Raw genomic sequence first — 19,635 nt, forward strand, 5'->3', positions numbered from 1 at the left:
GCCCCAAGGAAAGGAGCACCGCTAATCCAGGAACCGCCCTCCACACATTGAGTCCCAGGTAGGACCCGTGGCCCCCTCAGGTTCGGGGGTGGTGCCCGCTTCGCGGCTGGACCGCCGCGTCTTACATTCAGCTCCACGGGGTGTCCATATTTCAAGCAGCACTCAGACGCGGTTCAGCTCTTTCCCCTTAAAGCTTTATTGGTATGCAGGCAGCTTTCCTCGGTATTTCAAAGCACTCGACCAAAGCCTGACGCGTTTCGTTTTCCAACTTCCTCAGAGGCACGGTCGAAGGAAGCATAGCACACCCCCCTCCCTCCTTTTCACCATGTCATGCGCTGATATGCAGCAGATGAGCAGACATGTTCCTGGATTAGCGGTGCTCCTTTCCTTGGGGCTCCTGGTGAGCTTGAATTGGCACCATCACACGAGGCATCCATTTGTGGACTGTAATGGACTACACCTCCCACAAAACCTACATGTCTGCTCATCTGCTGCATATCAGCGCATGACATGGTGAAAAGGAGGGAGGGGGGTGTGGCCCCGCTATGCTTCCTTTGACCGTGCCTCTGAGGAAGTTGGAAAACGAAACGCGTCAGGCTTTGGTCGAGTGCTTTGAAATACCGAGGAAAGCTGCCTGCATACCAATAAAGCTTTAAGGGGAAAGAGCTGAACCGCGTCTGAGTGCTGCTTGAAATATGGACACCCCGTGGAGCTGAATGTAAGACGCGGCGGTCCAGCCGCGAAGCGGGTACCACCCCCGAACCTGAGGGAGCCACGGGTCCTACCTGGGACTCAATGTGTGGAGGGCGGTTCCTGGATTAGCGGTGCTCCTTTCCTTGGGGCTCCTGGTGAGCTTGAATTGGCACCATCACACGAGGCATCCATTTGTGGACTGTAATGGACTACACCTCCCACAAAACCTACATGTCTGCTCATCTGCTGCATATCAGCGCATGACATGGTGAAAAGGAGGGAGGGGGGTGTGGCCCCGCTATGCTTCCTTCGACCGTGCCTCTGAGGAAGTTGGAAAACGAAACGCGTCAGGCTTTGGTCGAGTGCTTTGAAATACCGAGGAAAGCTGCCTGCATACCAATAAAGCTTTAAGGGGAAAGAGCTGAACCGCTTCTGAGTGCTGCTTGAAATATGGACACCCCGTGGAGCTGAATGTAAGACGCGGCGGTCCAGCCGCGAAGCGGGCACCACCCCCGAACCTGAGGGGGCCACGGGTCCTACCTGGGACTCAATGTGTGGAGGGCGGTTCCTGGATTAGCGGTGCTCCTTTCCTTGGGGCTCCTGGTGAGCTTGAATTGGCACCATCACACGAGGCATCCATTTGTGGACTGTAATGGACTACACCTCCCACAAAACCTACATGTCTGCTCATCTGCTGCATATCAGCGCATGACATGGTGAAAAGGAGGGAGGGGGGTGTGGCCCCGCTATGCTTCCTTCGACCGTGCCTCTGAGGAAGTTGGAAAACGAAACGCGTCAGGCTTTGGTCGAGTGCTTTGAAATACCGAGGAAAGCTGCCTGCATACCAATAAAGCTTTAAGGGGAAAGAGCTGAACCGCGTCTGAGTGCTGCTTGAAATATGGACACCCCGTGGAGCTGAATGTAAGACGCGGCGGTCCAGCCGCGAAGCGGGCACCACCCCCGAACCTGAGGGGGCCACGGGTCCTACCTGGGACTCAATGTGTGGAGGGCGGTTCCTGGATTAGCGGTGCTCCTTTCCTTGGGGCTCCTGGTGAGCTTGAATTGGCACCATCACACGAGGCATCCATTTGTGGACTGTAATGGACTACACCTCCCACAAAACCTACATGTCTGCTCATCTGCTGCATATCAGCGCATGACATGGTGAAAAGGAGGGAGGGGGGTGTGGCCCCGCTATGCTTCCTTCGACCGTGCCTCTGAGGAAGTTGGAAAACGAAACGCGTCAGGCTTTGGTCGAGTGCTTTGAAATACCGAGGAAAGCTGCCTGCATACCAATAAAGCTTTAAGGGGAAAGAGCTGAACCACGTCTGAGTGCTGCTTGAAATATGGACACCCCGTGGAGCTGAATATATAAATGCATATGCATATATATGCAAATATATATGTATATGTGTGCGTGTTGAGAGAGGTAGAGAGGTAGAGAGGTAGAGGTAGAGAGATAGAGACTAGTAGAGAGAGAAGTAGAGAGAGGTAGAGAGTAGAGAGTGAGTAGTAGAGAGTAGTAGAGAGCAGTAGAGTGAGTAGCAGAGAGTGAGTAGTAGAGAGCAGTAGAGTGAGTAGTAGAGAGTAGTAGAGAGTGAGTATCAGAGAGAGAGAATAGTAGACAGTAGTAGAGAGTGAGTAGTAGAGAGTAGTAGAGAGAGTGGTAGAGAGTGAGTAGTAGAGAGTAGTAGAGAGTGAGTAGTAGAGTGAGTAGTAGAGAGTGAGTAGTAGAGAGTAGTAGAGAGAGTAGTAGAGAGTGAGTAGTAGAGAGTAGTAGAGAGTGAGAAGTAAAGAGTGAGTAATAGAGAGTAGGAGAGAGTGAGTAGTAAAGAGTGAGTAGTAGAGAGAGAGTAGTAGAGAGTGAGTAGTAGAGAGTAGAGAGTAGTACAGAGTGAGTAGTAGAGAGTAGTAGATAGTGAGTAGTAGGGAGTGAGTAGTAGAGAGAGAGTAGAGGAGAGTAGTAGAGTAGTAGAGAATGAGTAGTAGAGAGTGAGTATTAGAGAGTAGTGGAGTGGTAGAAAATAAGTAGTAGAGAGTAGTGGAGAATATTCCAAAGTTTGGCACAGCACCACTTGCACAAAAAGTCCAATCAAATCATATCACTTAGAGTCCTTATTGAAGCGCTGAATCTTGGTTTTTATTCAAATGCTTTTATTTTCCTTAAGTTTATGTACACAGCCAGCCGGCGCGTTTCGTTCTGTACAATAGAACTTATTCAGGGTTTCTTATTTCCTTCAAGTTATGTCGGTATCCTGTTGTCATATAAATAGATATTTCTTCCAAATGTTATACGAGACGTAAGTACATTCTTGTTCAAAGTGACTAGGTATCAATTTTACCCACACAATTCGGGAGGACTTGAGTAATTTATAGCATCCTCAAAGTCAGTCTTTCAAAAATTCCGAAGTATAGGACATGAAAATCCAAATCAAAATGTTTCTCAAGAAAAGTCAGTTTCAATCATTCGGAATATCGGCATTTGGGCAGATATGACCCAAGGATCCCCAGTATGCAAGGGGAAATAGTCCCCCTCTGCAAACGCGCCAGTGGCCTGCGTTGCAGAGAGGTGTAAAAAGGGGCATAGCCTCATTACACCTCTGTGCAATGCAGCCCCCTGGCGAATACTGGAGGTTCCAGGTGGGCTAGTTGGTCCCCAGGGACCCCCAGTATGCAAGGGGAATTAGTTCCCCCCTCTTCAAACATGCACGGGGGCTGCGTTGCAGAGAGGTGTAAAAAGGGGCGTGGCTTCATTACACCTCTCTGCAATGCAGTCCCCTGGCGCATACTGGAGATTCCTGGTGGGCTTTCAGGTCTTATATAGTTAGGAATTAGCATTAAAAAAAAACTTTGAAATTCACTGAAAAAAACATAGGTTTCAGGCCTTATATAGTTAGGAATTAGCATTTAAAAACCTTGCAAATTCACTGAAAAGACCATAGGTTTCAGGCCTTATATAATTAGGAATTAGCATTTAAAAAACCTTTGAAATTCACTGAAAAAACCATAGGTTTCAGGCCCTATATAGTTAGAAATTAGCATTTAAAAAACCTTTAAAATTCACTCAAAAAACTATAAGTTTTAGGGGTGTTATAGTTAACTGGACATTTCACTCACCACAAAACCATTGAAATTGCTCCTATATAGTTAGTTGTACTAACTATATTTCGCGCACCCGCAATCCACTGCTGAGGATGTCACATATTACATCATTCATGACATAGTCAGTGACATCAATGATGACATCACTGATGACATCACTGATGACATCATCCACGTGACAATCACATACACCTTTTCATACACTAGTAACATCTTTCATCACTCTTTGTAAAATACAGAGTATCATATTTGAATCCATTGTTACAGCAATACAAGTATCTAAAAGCCCACTCAGTGATTCATAGATGTATACACACATCTAATCACTTACCTGTAGATTCACTCATACATGCTGTCAATGAACAATAGAACACTATCAAAAATACTTATACACCTAAATCGACATTACACACCAGCACACATCCAATTCACATATGAAGTCATCCTACTCACTTATGCAAACAAAGGATCATACTTACATATTTACTTGGGACTAACAAAACAGAAATGGCCCGGCTGCAACGCGTCCAGAATGCGGCTGCAAGAGCTTTAGTAGGCTTGGCCCGCTTCAGCTCTACTTCGGATACTATTCGCAAACTACATTGGCTTCTAATAGCCCATCGAATACAATTTAAGGCTTTATGTATCTCCTTTAAAATCGTAAGACAGTCTACCCCCAGAATGCTAAAACCTCTTCTGAAAATGTATGTGCCCACGCGAGCGCTTCGCTCAGCCGGCCAGAATCTGATTGAAATCCCCCGATTCAAACGCAGTCGAGCTGGTGGGCGGTCTTTTCGATACCTAGCAGCTAAGCTATGGAACACTTTACCAGGCCACATTCGTGAAATAAATGAACTTTACCAATTCAGGAAAGCCATTAAAACTTTTTTATTTCCTTAATTCTCGGTAGTCTTTTTTTCTGCTCTCTGATATGTTTTGTTTAGGATCAGCGCCGGGACGCCCCTTTGCTGGGGCAGCTGAGCGCTCTACAAAATCTCATAACATACCATAACATAACATAACATAACATAACATAACATAACATAACATAACATAACACTTATAAAAACACAACTTCATCTATTCATTTAGATAGTAAGTCTTACTTAGTGAATTATAAAATCATTATTACAAGTATAAAGTTATCCATACAGTCACTCACACAATCATTGAGTCTTATGTATACTTATTTATATACAACAACTGACACATACACTGCCTTTTATTTTTCTAGTTTGTTGGACATGTACCATTGAGAAATATATTTGCTCATCACCACACCCATAAAGATATTCACTCACCCAAACAACTGTTAGAACATGTAGTTTTAACTTCATATATCTAGTGAATCAACTTTTCACACATCTTTGGGCAGTCACGCACCCACCACCGAACCACACACACATTCACTCTCCCATACAAATACTCAGTTAACTAATCAATAACTAATATAGACTTTCACATAGCTAGTAACCAACTGGAGTACCAGTTTACACAACAACTGACAAAATGATACAGATATTCAAACAGTTTAGTCACTATCCACTATATTTAGTGAGACACTATAAATTGGTCAAGTAAACAGTCAATTACACTGCTACTAAATCCTCCATCCAAATATTTATTTTTATATATCCACTCATTCTTCAATGCAAAATTGCTATATATATAATGCATATTTAAATAACGAAGCAAATCACATTCACTGGATGATGTCATCAGTGATGTCATTTGAGATGTCATCAGTGATGTCACTGACCATGTCATGAATGATGTAATATGTGACATCATCAGCAGTGGATTGCGGGTGCGCGAAATATAGTTAGTACAAGTAACTATATGGGAGCAGCTAACTATAACACCCCTAAAACTTATAGTTTTTTGAGTGAATTTTAAAGGTTTTTTAAATGCTAATTCCTAACTATATAGGGCATGAAACCTATGGTTTTTCAGTGAATATATATATATATATATATATATATATATGTGTGTGTTTTTAATGCGTATCACTTTGTAACTGACTGTTCAAACTGTTCACATTCCAGGAATATATTTTTATATGTAGGCTAATTAACAATTCAAACAGTGTGTGTCACCCTAATACACCCATAATCAGATAAAAAGTAACTTTTTTGCTCCTGGAAAGCATCTCTCTTAACCCCTGGCCTTCCACTGCCCCTTTTCTAAACCTAAACCTGCCCCCCCACTCTGACCCTTTCTGTGGAGTGCATACCTAAACCAACACAGCCTTAGGGTCCATATTGCCAGCTCCAGCATGTTTCCAAGTACTTATAAATGCGTAGCCTTAAACGGTCACTAAATTCCAACATTTAGAACGAACAATAGTCATTGATGGCCTGATCAGCTGTATTCATGACTTTGACAACTTTGGCATTCCCTTCTATTTTCGATAGAAAGTCTGTGACTTTAGTTATAGTCCTAAAAGTAGACATTTTATTTTTGTACATAACACAAAGTTTCCTGGGAAAGAAGACTTTAGTAGTTACACATTATAATTGTATAGCCTGCTGTAGCAGGCTATACCGGCCATTAGAGGCCAGCTCCAGCGTTAACAAGGGAGCAGGCCTTTTATGGGCGGTGTAGACCAGCTACAGAGTGCTATAAGGCCATTAGAACATTCCGCCCCTAGAGGGCAGAATGTTCTAATCTGTAAACATACAGTATCAAAGGCTTCTGACAGAGCAACTGCCAGTGAAAGAATTATATTAACATGTCATAGAGTAACTGTGAGAAAGTGGATTATTAGTTGAAATGGATGGTAGTGCTCTTCAAGTAATAATTCCACTAATCCGTATGAGGTCCAATAATTCAAACCAAATCTCAACGCTTGGTAGCTTTAGCAAAGATCAAGCAGGATTAATTTATGATAAATGTGTGAAGCATTTATCAGTGCAAGAACAGGTAAGAAGTATAAAACACAACACAATAAAATCCCTTTCAAATTCATTAAAATAGAGAAACTTTTTACAAACAGACACCCAAATAAGAAAAATCGTAAGCATGGTATCAGAGATATGCTTTTTCAAATGTTAAAGATTTCTGGCACCAAAAAGCACAAAGCTCCAACCGCAGACATCTGGTCATGCTAGACGGGTCAAGTCAAAATTTAAGGTACACCACAATAAAGCACAAGTCGGGGACAGGTACCATGTTTGTCCTGGTGGAAAGTTTACTTTGTGATTTAGTTGTTTTTCTGGAGAAAAGTCCTTGTCGAAGAGGTCATCAGTGATGCAATGTGCCAGTTTGATACAAAGCACGTCAGCAGTGGCTGACTGAAGTGCAAGGCTTTGACAGAAAGTTCGAGGGCTTAGACTTTGAAGGCGTGAAAACTCCAAGCAGGCAAAGTCGATGCCCAGGATGGCATCATCGTTGGTTTGTTGCTCGCAGGTGGTCTCGGCAAAATCCTTTACATTCTGACTTGAAATCTTTGCTGGAAGTAAAGATCCTTTCAGCAGTGCAAACCAGCAGGTTGAGTCCTACCAGAAGTTTGAGATCGGCAGCTGCAGCTCGGTGATGGTCTGGTGGAAGCCTCAGTTTGCAAAAAGTGTGGAAAACGTTGCTAAATGTCTAGTCTTGCAGTTTTTGATATAAAAGAGTACACTCTAATACCAGCCAAACATCCAGGACCTTTTGGGCACTGTTTGAGGGTCAGTGCTCAATCTCCCATTAGCCAACAGCAGGGTCCAAAGCTAACCCAGTTGGAACTCGTCAGCTGGACTCAGCAGCGACTTGGGCTTCTCACAGCTTTTTTGCCAACTCGGCGATATAGCGAGCTCAAGGTAAAAAGTTTTATTTATTTAATTACTTTACTCATGGACATCGTATGTCCGACCCCACTAGCCCCCCACCCTTCTCCTCCCCCACCCCACTGCCCCGCAGCACTCCCACTTCAAGCCACCACTGCCCTTAAAGCTCGAGCAGGCTCCAGGGTACATCCCAAACGGTGAAGCCCGGTGTAGGTGAGTAGCCGGGTGGAGTCCTGAGCATGACCTCTGCCCGAAGAGGGGAGAACCCTAGATGACATCCCCCTACTTCAGAGGTCAGTTCCCCTCCATGGGACATCTCCCGAGGTTGCTGTTGCCCCTTTGCAGTTGTAGGGCTTGAGCCCTTCCCCGCTGATGTTGCATTGTGGAAATGTGCACACCCTTTCTACCTTTTGTAGGAAGCGGCGCTTAGCTCAGGGGATGTAGCAGACCGTCCACCTGTCATGACAAGCGGTGGGTGCACTAGTACCAAGGTTGTGTTGGGTCTCACTTGATAGTGCCAGATGGCCTGAGCGCCCCCACCAGTGATGTTTCTAGGCCCCTGCCACCAACCTGTAAAGACAGGTTATGTGCGCGTTGGCACCAAGGAAGTGCTTAGCGTGAATCCGGACCACCATTGTTGGCTGGATAGCACACAGACACCACAGGTGCCCTGGAGACCCGGACCACAGGCCTACCACTACACGCTGGCATGCATTCTGGTTCATATGTGGAGTTTAGCGGCTCTGGACAATTTCCCATTGTATTGCAGTGTAAAAGTGTGCTCACACTTCTGACACATGTTAGGAGCTGGTGCAGACATGATATTTGTAAATGTAGGTCAGGACTGCCTTTGCATCCTGGGTGCACACTTGCACCAATGGTGTGGTTTACCTACGTGTCCCACTTGTTATTGCCTGCCAGTGTGCGCACTCACACAAAATGTGCACTTAAACATATAACAAACCTGCCACAGCAGGTCTGTGCAAGAGCCCTTGTGCGCGGACTCGGGCTGGCCTGTAACAAACCGTTTCCTGCCGGAGAGGGACCTTTCACCGCCACTCAGATGGAAGGTGAAAGAGAGGGCAGGCCCCCATGGGTGTTTACTGCCCTGGTAGTACGGAAGACCCATGCGGATTCCTCTACCAAGGAGGCTTGCCCTTCCCTTAAGTTAGCATGGAGAAGGGGTTGCCTGTATTTCAAGCTGCAATAATGGATTGCAGCGGTGCTGACTCATGATGTTTCCTATAAATGGATTTGCTAGGCCAAATTCATTACAATGGTAAAGGTAGGCTTTGCATATCTTGCATGGAAATGTCACATATGGAATGTGCTTAGAAAAAACTAGATGCCAACTACACAATTACTTTAAATCCTTTATTTTGAGGAGAAAAACCAAGTGAAACTCTTGGGTTTATCTGGGTATAGTGCTATTACCCTTTTTCATTTATTATTTTCAATTTTTTCTGTTTCATGTATGAAAAGGACACTTCTTCGTATTTTTTGTTCACACATAAAAACAATTATTTACAACACAAAACATTTTCGAAACATACATACACCAAGTTGTATATACACAATTATTTGCTTTGATATATACACAAAAAAACATTCATTATCTTGCAAAGACAAGAGTTACGATATGGACTCAAAGTTAGAATTGACAATTAATGAAAGACAAGAATTAATAAACAACAACTTAATGTGATTAGCTATTCATTTCACCAAAATAGACCATAAATTGATTTTTTTAGTCTATTAGCAAACTACTGTCTACTCTCTTTTACGCCAACGCGTTTCGAATCCGGTATGTCCACTCAACGGATTCTCATCAGGGCTCTGCCTTTATCGAATGTATCTAAAAGTGTATAAAACAAAACTTATTTTAGCTTCTTTATCTTTAGTTACTTTGCTTCCAACTATGCAGTGTCAATGCCACTCATATTACCTGTTTACCAGCAGTCGCCGGTCGGCAGGTAGAGTATTGTTCTTGACTGAATTCCTTTCACTCTGTATCTATAAGTGAATAAGGACATTGTGACCTTTTCTGTTTGGCCTGGCAGAATAACATGGAGCACATATCTTGATTGACATACCTTGAGGGATCGAGTCTTTGTCCCTTCAATGTCGTCAATTTTATTTTCGGGTATTGTAGGTTGGTTACAGCCTGCAATTAATGAAGCATTCATTTTAGACCATTGTGTGCAAAAAGTCGAAAGAGAGAGCGCTCCCTGCTCTAGAAGGCATACCTGTTCGATATCACTTCCTGCTTCGGCTGTGTGTGTTCTATTTTCTTTTACTGGCAAGCGCTTGCCTTACGCATTTCGGTTTCGGCTTGTGAGTCGTCAGTCGTCTCCCTACAAGAATTTTGAATTGGTTTTTACTAACCTATCATACAAAACTGTATAGGGCAGCACTCGATTATTACATTGTTGAACTTACTTAATATTGCGGCAACCCGGTGACTGGCTCTCAGTCTCTGGATGCGGCAGCCATCATGGAACGGTGTTTTAAGGCTTTCGTGTGGGCAATATTTTCGGCGGCCATCTTATAGTGGGTTTGTCTGCGGGAGGGTGTAATGTTCAATGCGCAAAGAAGGTGAATTTCCGTTTAAGTTAGAGGACCTATTTACATTATTTGCATCAGCGTTTTTCACCACTTATGCGTTGATATTGCCTCATTTACAAAATTAGATACTGGAGACATTATTGTGAATGTAGTGTTGTCCTGTATCTACAGTCTGGATATTTCAGATAATGAATTGAGGCCAGTTAGTGCACTATTGAATTTGAGTATCAAGTACGCCTCCTTTTGTAGCAGAATTTTATCAGGGTCCATGGGTCTGGATTGTTGCAATACATACAGAACTGACCATTTGAGGTCATTTTCAGTATGTTTATTTTCAATAAAGTGTTCCACCATAGGGGCGGTTAACACCTTATTCTTCAGTCTTGATTTATGTTGAGTTATGCGCATATTTACTTGCTGTGTTGTCTTACCTATGTAGATTTTTGCGCATGGACAAATAATTACATACACTACATTGCGTGTCTTACAGTTTGAAAAACTCAAATGTTTCCACTTTGTGCTTCCATGTTGAAATTCCTTCCCTTCTACAGTCGTCCCACATGCCGCACAGGAACCACACTTGTGGTGTCCCTCAATGGGTTTTAGTCCCCATTGCGACAATAAGTCACTCTTGGGTTTTGGTAATGCAATGTCTGCCCGTACTATTTGTTGTCCAATACTTTTATTTTTCCGGTACGCAAAAAGCGGACGTGGGAAAGGACAATCCAGATTCTCTAGTAGGTGCCAGTTTCTTAACACAACCTGTCTCAGTTTATTAGTGTCAGGCCCAAATGTAGTAACACAGACCAATCGGTCCAGTTCTATTTTAGGTTTAGTTTGTAACAAGCATTTGCGAGGCGTGCAGCGCGCCCGCTTGAATAGGTTTTTCAACAATTTTTTAGGGCATCCTCTGTTTTCTAATTCGTTACAGAATGTGTCAGCATGCCTTTCATATTCAGACAGCTCAGTGCAGTTTCTCCTGATGCGGAGCAATTGGCCATAAGGTAAATTGGCCTTCAGATTCCTGGGGTGGGCATTTTGATGGTGTAGCATTGTGTTCTTATCAGTCTGATTTCTATGCAGAGAAGAGACTAGCCTTCTATCTATGCATGTAATTTCCACATCAAGGAACGTCATTCCGGTGTCACCGTGCTCAATCGAGAATTTAATGTCTTGATGTTTGGAATTGAGCCAGTTGTGGAACTCCATCAATTTCATGTGGCTCCCCTGCCACAGGAGCCACACGTCGTCGATATACCGTAACCACTGTTTTATATGACTACAGTAGGGATTATCATTTTCAATGATTTTTTTCTCATACTCAGCCATGTACAGTATAGCCATCTCTGGATGTCATGGAGTTCCACAACTGGCTCAATTCCAAATATCAAGACATTAAATTCTCGATTGAGCACAGTGACACCAGAATGGCGTTCCTTGATGTGGAAATTACATGCATAGATGGAAGGCTAGTCTCTTCTCTACATAGAAAGCATTGTTGAAAAACTCATTCAAGCGGGCGCGCTGCACGCCTCGCGAATGCTTGTTACAGACTAAACCTAAAATAGAACTGGACCGATTGGTCTGTGTTACTACATTTGGGCCTGACACTAATAAACTGAGACAGGTTGTGTTAAGAAACTGGCACCTACTAGAGAATCTGGATTGTCCTTTCCCACGTCCGCTTTTTGCGTACCGGAAAAATAAAAGTATTGGACAACAAATATTACGGGCAGACATTGCATTACCAAAACCCAAGAGCGACTTATTGTCGCAATGGGGACTAAAACCCATTGAGGGACATCACAAGTGTGGTTCCTGTGCGGCATGTGGCACGACTGTAGAAGGGAAGGAATTTCAACGTGGAAGCACAAAGTGGAAACATTTGAGTTTTTCAAACTGTAAGACACGCAATGTAGTGTATGTAATTATTTGTCCATGCGCAAAAATCTACATAGGTAAGACAACACAGCAAGTAAATATGCGCATAACTCAACATAAATCAAGACTGAAGAATAAGGTGTTAACCGCCCCATGGTGGAACACTTTATTGAAAATAAACATACTGAAAATGACCTCAAATGGTCAGTTCTGTATGTATTGCAACAATCCAGACCCAGGGACCCTGATAAAATTCTGCTACAAAAGGAGGCATACTTGATACTCAAATTCAATAGTGCACTAACTGGCCTCAATTCATTATCTGAAATATCCAGACTGTAGATACAGGACAACACTACATTCACAATAATGTCTCCAGTATCTAATTTTGTAAATGAGGCAATATCAACGCATAAGTGGTGAAAAACGCTGATGCAAATAATGTAAATAGGTCCTCTAACTTAAACGGAAATTCACCTTCTTTGCGCATTGAGCATTACACCCTCCCGCAGACAAACCCACTATAAGATGGCCGCCGAAAATATTGCCCACACGAAAGCCTTAAAACACCGTTCCATGATGGCTGCCGCATCCAGAGACTGAGAGCCAGTCACCGGGTTGCCGCAATATTAAGTAAGTTCAACGATGTAATAATCGAGTGCTGCCCTATACAGTTTTGTATGATAGGTTAGTAAAAACCAATTCAAAATTCTTGTAGGGAGACGACTGACGACTCACAACCCGAAACCGAAATGCGAAAGACAAGTGCTTGCCGCTAAAAGAAAATAGAACACACACAGCCGAAGCAGGAAGTGACATCCAACAGGTATGCCTTCTAGAGCAGGGAGCGCTCTCTCTTTCGACTTTTTGTACACAATGGTCTAAAATGAATGCTTCATTAATTGCAGGCTGTAACCAACCTACAATACCCGAAAATAAAATTGACGACATTGAAGGGACAAAGACTCGATCCCTCAAGGTATGTCAATCAAGATATGTGCTCCATGTTATTCTGCCAGGCCAAACAGAAAAGGTCACAATGTCCTTATTCACTTATAGATACAGAGTGAAAGGAATTCAGTCAAGAACAATACTCTAGCTGCGGACCGGCGACTGCTGGTAAACAGGTAATATGAGTGGCATTGACACTGCATAGTTGGAAGCAAAGTAACTAAAGATAAAGAAGCTAAAATAAGTTTTGTTTTATACACTTTTAGATACATTCTATAAAGGCAGAGCCCTGATGAGAATCCGTTGAGTGGACATACCGGATTGGAAACGCGTTGGCGTAAAAGAGAGTAGACAGTAGTTTGCTAATAGACTAAAAGAATCAATTTATGGTCTATTTTGGTGAAATGAATAGCTAATCACATTAAGTTGTTGTTTATTAATTATTGTCTTTCATTAATTGTCTATTCTAACTTTGAGTCCATATCGTAACTCTTGTCTTTGCAAGATAATGAATGTTTTTTTGTGTATATATTAAAGCAAATAATTGTGTATATACAACTTGGTGTATGTATGTTTCGAAAATGTTTTGTGTTGTAAATAATTGTTTTTATGTGTGAACAAAAAATACGAAGAAGTGTCCTTTTCATACATGAAACAGAAAAAATTGAAAATAATAAATGAAAAAGGGTAATAGCACTATACCCAGATAAACCCAGGAGTTTCACTTGGTTTTTCTCCTCAAAATAGAGGATTTAAAGTAATTGTGTAGTTGGCATCTAGTTTTTTCTAAGTATATCTTATGGTCCAGCCGACCACACGTCCCAGGACCTGACTCCCCCATTTTTTCTAACATATGGAATGTGGGCAGTTCTATGCATCAAATTTTTTGTGTTCCGTGGTGTTTGGCCATGGTATAAAGTTAATGTCTTGAGTAAAATCTCCCCAGCAACGCACACCTGCATTCCTTATTGGTAGCGCTAACTTGTCTTTAAGACATTCCGGGATGCCTGGAGATTCCCAAATAGGGGCTGAATGGGAATAATAGTTACATTTCTATCATCGTCTAATAGTCTGCTGCATCCTTTCCAGTGCTTGTAGTACTTTAAGTTGGATTTTTTTTTTAAGAATTTGGATCTCCAAATTTGAAAAGGAACCTGTCTACACCCATATTACTTTTTTATCATTGCCATAAACATATTCCCTAATTCTGAACCATTCGGTGTATTAAAAAGCATTCTGGAGTTAGTCAGTTGAAAGGCCCAGGCATAATATTTAATATCTGGTAGGGATAGCACCCCCTTTTCTCCCATCTTCTCCCTAGCTTTTTCCATAAAATCCTGATCCCCTTATATGCCCAAATAAAGGCGTTTATTACCTGCTTAATTTATCAATCAAAGATTTCTCAAAATGCAGGGGAATCGCATTGAATAGGAAAGTGATTTTTGGCAGTATCACCATCTTGACCAGATTGACCCGACCACGAATTGTTAGGGGTAGGTGTACACATCCCTTTATAACTGTACACTTTCTCTTAATATTTCACACAGGTTTATTTCTGGAGTTTAATTAATACCATGCATAATGTTTACACCCAATTATCTAATCTTCGTCTTGACTAGTGGGTTATCCTTTCTCTGGTTCCATACCATGGCCTCTGTTATCCCTTCATGTACTGGATAGCTGGACACTTTGCCAAACCCGAAGCTATCTGTAAGATGGCCGGCAAGGTTACTGCGAGATCCGAAGAGAAAACCATAAGATCGCCTGCAGATATTGCAACCTTCTTTACCCAGCCCTCATGAGAGAAAGGAGGAATTTTAGCTGTCTATCTCAGTGTATGTGCTAGGTGTTCTATGTAGAGACTAAACAAGAGAAGGGATAGGGGGCAACCCTGTCTTGTAGCTCAAAGTATTTTAAAAGATGAGGATACATTCCAGTTCACTAATACTCTTGCTGAGGGATCCCAATATATAAATTGGATTACTCTGCAGTATTTATCCCTCAGCTCATATCATTTCAAAAGAGTAGACAGGTAAGACCACTTTACCCTATCAAAAAGCTAGTTATTACTGCTAAGGGGGTTGAATGGGTAGTTGCAAAATCGATGGCCCATATAAGCCTGTTTGATAACTCATGTAGGCAACTTCTTTTAATAAACCTTTTCTGATCCTTCTGTATCAAAACGCTGGCTATTTTACTAAAACACTCTGCCAGGATTCTTGTGAAAATCTTATAATTAGTATTCAGGAATGAATCAAACATTGCTAAGGTGACAATAGCATATAAGAGATGCTGGCACATACACAGTCTTCAGTTCATAGGTAAAAACATATACACAGTAAAAGTGTGCTCAATGGAACAGATAACACTATGTCAACCCACTAGTCTAAAGTATATGAGAAAATAAATATCCAAAATACCAAGAATATATCCTTTCGAGTGTCCAGAGCATCACAAAATGTATATGCAAACAGCCAGTCGAATAGACGGGTACATATTAGTAAAATAGACTCCAAGCGTTGTGAAGTTATTACACAATACTGATGGTTGTATTCACTTTAATGAATTGTCCTGTTTCTTGTACATGGTAATTCACACAACAGCCGACACGTGTTTCGTTGTACTAGACGACTTTTTCAAGGCTCTGATCATTAATCAGTATAAACTTTGTATATGCAAAGCAAATAGATAGTTCTGATCTTGATCCTCGGCGCCCGAGGTCTAACAAACAAAAAATATATAATTGGCAGAAGTGACACATCTCACGTGAACTGTTAAGATTGAAGTTCACAAAGCAATCTGCAGGAAAGTGTTGTATTCAAAGTCTGGACTGAACAAACACAAGAACGTCAGTAAGAGAGAAGTCCGTCCATTACACAAAATGCGCTGATAAGCCAAGGTCAGCCGCAGTATCAAAATTGGCATGTGCACACTCTCTTACTGACGTTCTTGTCTTCGTGTCACAGAGTTGCTGGCTGAGGTACAAAAGGGGAGACACTTTGATTACTCTACCTAGAGGGATAACCAGAAGATAAATGAAGGAATCAAAAGTCCACCAGATTAGCAAACAACCCTTCTAGGTATTTCAGTAAGCTGAACTCTGCCCATGTAAGAGATAAAGAGACGCTGTTCAATATTTCTGCTCCCTATACATTGAGAGGATCCGATGCACCTTCTGACTACACAAAGTCATTGGAGGTGGAGGAAAAAATAAAGAACGCCACCAGTAAAGTAAGGCAAGATCCTTGATGCAGCTGCTGCCTGAGAGTGTGCAGGAGCACACAGGGTAAGGTCTAGGGAGCTGTGTCGTCCTCACTTTGATGGGAACTCAATGGGAGTGCCATCGGTCCCATTACATCATAGACACATTTGCCTCTATTGCCTTTAGGGGAGACTGCAGTATGCAGAGTGAGGCTCTCTTTGGTAAGTCTCTCTCTTGATTGTTCTTTCTGCATGGCTTCTGCAGGGCTTATTGTCTAAGAAATTAGCATTAGTAGTAACAATTAGAGAGAGACGGAAACACAGGGACACTCCCAGTCCCCCAGGTCAATATGCGTTAAACAATCCCTAAAAAAATCCCTAATGATTTCCAGTGTGAATTATTCAGGTTGATTTCTTCTCTGTTCCTGTGCTTACATATACATTTAGCTTGACACTCTTTTGTTGTTTAGCACGTAAGAAATTAGCATCCCAACCCTTTTGTCTGCTCTTAAGGCTAGCACTCAGGGAAGAAAAACAACGGCATTCTGCATTCTTCAACCATATTTCTTGCTCTGTGAACCCAATTTAATTTTAAAGAACAGCACTTTAATAAGTTCTCCTTTATGTGTTAACGTAGTACAGCTTAGTCACCATGTTGCCACTCCATCTGCAGCTTAGAGACACTCAGTGAGCCATTAGACCCCTTTAGAAAGCCCTTGACACCCACAGCAGCCAGACCATCTGATTCTAAACAAACGCCTCTCCCCCACAGCCCCTTATTTAGCCTTCTCATACCATTGGCGGACCCTCACAAACTGTTAGCAGGCCCTCAGAGTTCCATAGCCATCCCTCTGATACAACAGCCCGCCCTGAAGAATCAATGACCAAAACCTTTGACACACTCACCCCAAAATCAGACAGTGCTCAGGGATCATTAGTCAGCCCTCCAACAACACCTACTGGCCCTCAGATTCCATACACAAAACCACCCACATACACACACAGTCACTTGCACTGCATCCTCTTCCTTATTGAAGAGATATCCAGCTGAAGCAGATGTGATCTCCAAGGCTGGAGCCTACGGACGGAGCAGGGTAGCGGTAAGTTGTGTCTGGGCACAGAACCCTGCTTGTTACTATAGTAGAAAAGCTACAGTAAGCAGCTAGGTCCAGTAATTCAAACACAGCTCCAGTGTCCAGGTAAGGCCTGGCCTCGAAATGAAGGTAATATGGCCATAGCTGCCAGTTCCCCGCCTGCGTCCCTCATTGACTGAGACTGACGTCAGCCAGCATCATGCTGAAGCTGAACCCCCCCGGTGCTGGACTATGAGTTTTCCCAATGTTCATGACAAGGTCAACTCGTCATAAGCACAGGGCAGGTAAAACCCATGACGAGTTGACCTTGTCATTAGCATGGAAGTGGTTAAGAGAGAAGGGGACAGGGACCCTGGGTTGGCTTTTACCGAAATGGGGGCTGTTTTATTTAATACCAGCAGTCCAGGAAAAGCTGTTCTGCCCCTCTTTCACTTGCATTTGTATCCACATTGCATATGAAAGAGGGCTCTATCTTCAGGAGTCCTCCATCCAACAATCAGGCCTGCCTGTAAGGGCAGTAACAAAGCTGGTGGCCTGCGATCTTTTGTACCCACTGTGGGCTGGCCATCAGCTGTGTTAAGGCCATAATTGGGCTGAAATAAAACTATGGGCCACACACTATTGCTTATTAATTACAGTAGGAAACGCCTGAGGCACTTACTATACATTCCTGTGTTAATTTTGGAATTAGAAAATGCCCCATATAAGGTCGTTAACATCGTCTATGTAGAAACCAGAATATTTTGGGGATCTCTGATGAGATTTTTGCTTCAGTAAAGCATGATTGCTGTCGCGTGAAACGTACCTCCACGTCAAATGTGGCAGTTCTTCTGTTGTTCTGTTGACAATGATACATAGCCTGTTCTTCCAGATTGTACCCTAAGGCAGTGTCCACCCCTTCGCCAGGCGTGTTCCTAATGAGGAGGACCTACAATATAGGGGCATTGAGGTGTTTAATCGCATTCCAAGGACCTTGGCCAAGATGGACGGGCCTGCAATTCATCTATACCTAAACCCTAGCAGTGCACCTTGTTTAAGCAGGGTGCCCTATTATGAAATGCTTTATTTTAACAGTAATAAAAACGCTGCTATGGGTAAACAGCCTTTACAACAAAACTTTTACAACGCACTACCATTAAAACGCGGTCATTACAACGCAAACCATTACAATGCATTGCGCTGGGGGGCGCTCTAGGATAGGGAATACGTTTAATTTTCTATCCAACACCTTCCCTAGTGTCCACGTGGACTGGAGTTGGAATAGCAAATTAAACTTTTCACTATCCAGCATCTCTAAGCGCTATGCGTTGTAAAGGTATGCGATGTAAAAACTGTGTTGTAAAGGCAGGCGTTGTAATAGCCTGCGTTGTAACGTCATACATCCCTGCTATCGGATTCTGTGATCTTCATCAGGAAAATCGTCTGTTACTTTATTGCATGTTTTTCCTGTTTCCTTTGTTTATTTCATGCCGCATGCATACATACTGTGCTTTGTATTCTGTGCCGCACAAGTACCACGTCTTCAAACGTAGATTGCTGCACAGCGACGCAGCTACTTTGGCTTCACATACTTGAATTGCAGCTGTCATACGTGGTAACTGTACAATGGGGAATTTACCTCTTCGGCATAAGTACAACTGCTGCTTGCATAGCAGGGAATTAGCTGGAAGAAAAACGCACTTTCCAACCTGAACGAATCGGCACATATGTATCCGATGATGCAGCTGATCCTGGCCAAATTCCCTCAACTGCAGAGCAAACCAAACTCAGATAAGGCCAGAAGACAACATAGATCTTGCTCATATCTGCCTCGGTAACTCGATATTTATGTTGTATTTTAAAGGATGTCTGTTTTTCTTTTACAAATCAAATCTCTTTCTCTCATAGGTTCCGAAAGAAGAGAAACCTCTCGTTAATCTTAATAAGACGTCAAGCCTCCCGGACACTAATGTAAGGTCTGTCTCTTTTTGTTTGTAGTAAAGCAATTTAGTGGGCTGAGAAGGTGTGACAGTCTCAGACAATGAATGCGGGTTGTGGAGTGTGTGACTCATACTGAATGATGAATGAAATATGTACGAAATTAACTTTCTTAATCATTATAAACCCTGTTTCATCTAGATCAATGCCTGCTTGTCATAGTACTATGGCCCCTCATTATGAGTGGCCCAGACAATGGGCTGTTGGGGGCACAGGTAACTCCAGGGGTGGGGGAAAGCTATCCCATTATTACCTGGACCCTAAAGGTTCACTAAGAAATGAGGCATTAGCAAAAAACAATAAGCCCAGTTCTGATTTCTTCAGTAATTCATCATTTTTCAATGTAACTTCACAAAGACATTCTGGACTGCTTTCAGCAACCGAAATCTTTGTGTGAAAAATAA

General features: G+C 42.6%; 1 protein-coding gene across 1 annotated transcript in view; it reads left to right on the forward strand.

Moving 5' to 3' along the window:
• LOC147722977 (band 4.1-like protein 4B) overlaps positions 1-19,635 on the forward strand; it is a 747,062-nt gene that overhangs the window by 127,219 nt on the left and 600,208 nt on the right. The window contains exon 2 of the mRNA XM_086965373.1: positions 19,142-19,209. Coding sequence (XP_086821499.1) covers positions 19,142-19,209 — 68 coding nt within the window. The remainder of the gene's footprint in view (positions 1-19,141; positions 19,210-19,635) is intronic.

The sequence above is a fragment of the Lissotriton vulgaris genome, chromosome 4_1, assembly GCF_964263255.1.
Source record: "Lissotriton vulgaris chromosome 4_1, aLisVul1.2, whole genome shotgun sequence".
Taxonomy (NCBI): Eukaryota; Metazoa; Chordata; class Amphibia; order Caudata; family Salamandridae; genus Lissotriton; species Lissotriton vulgaris.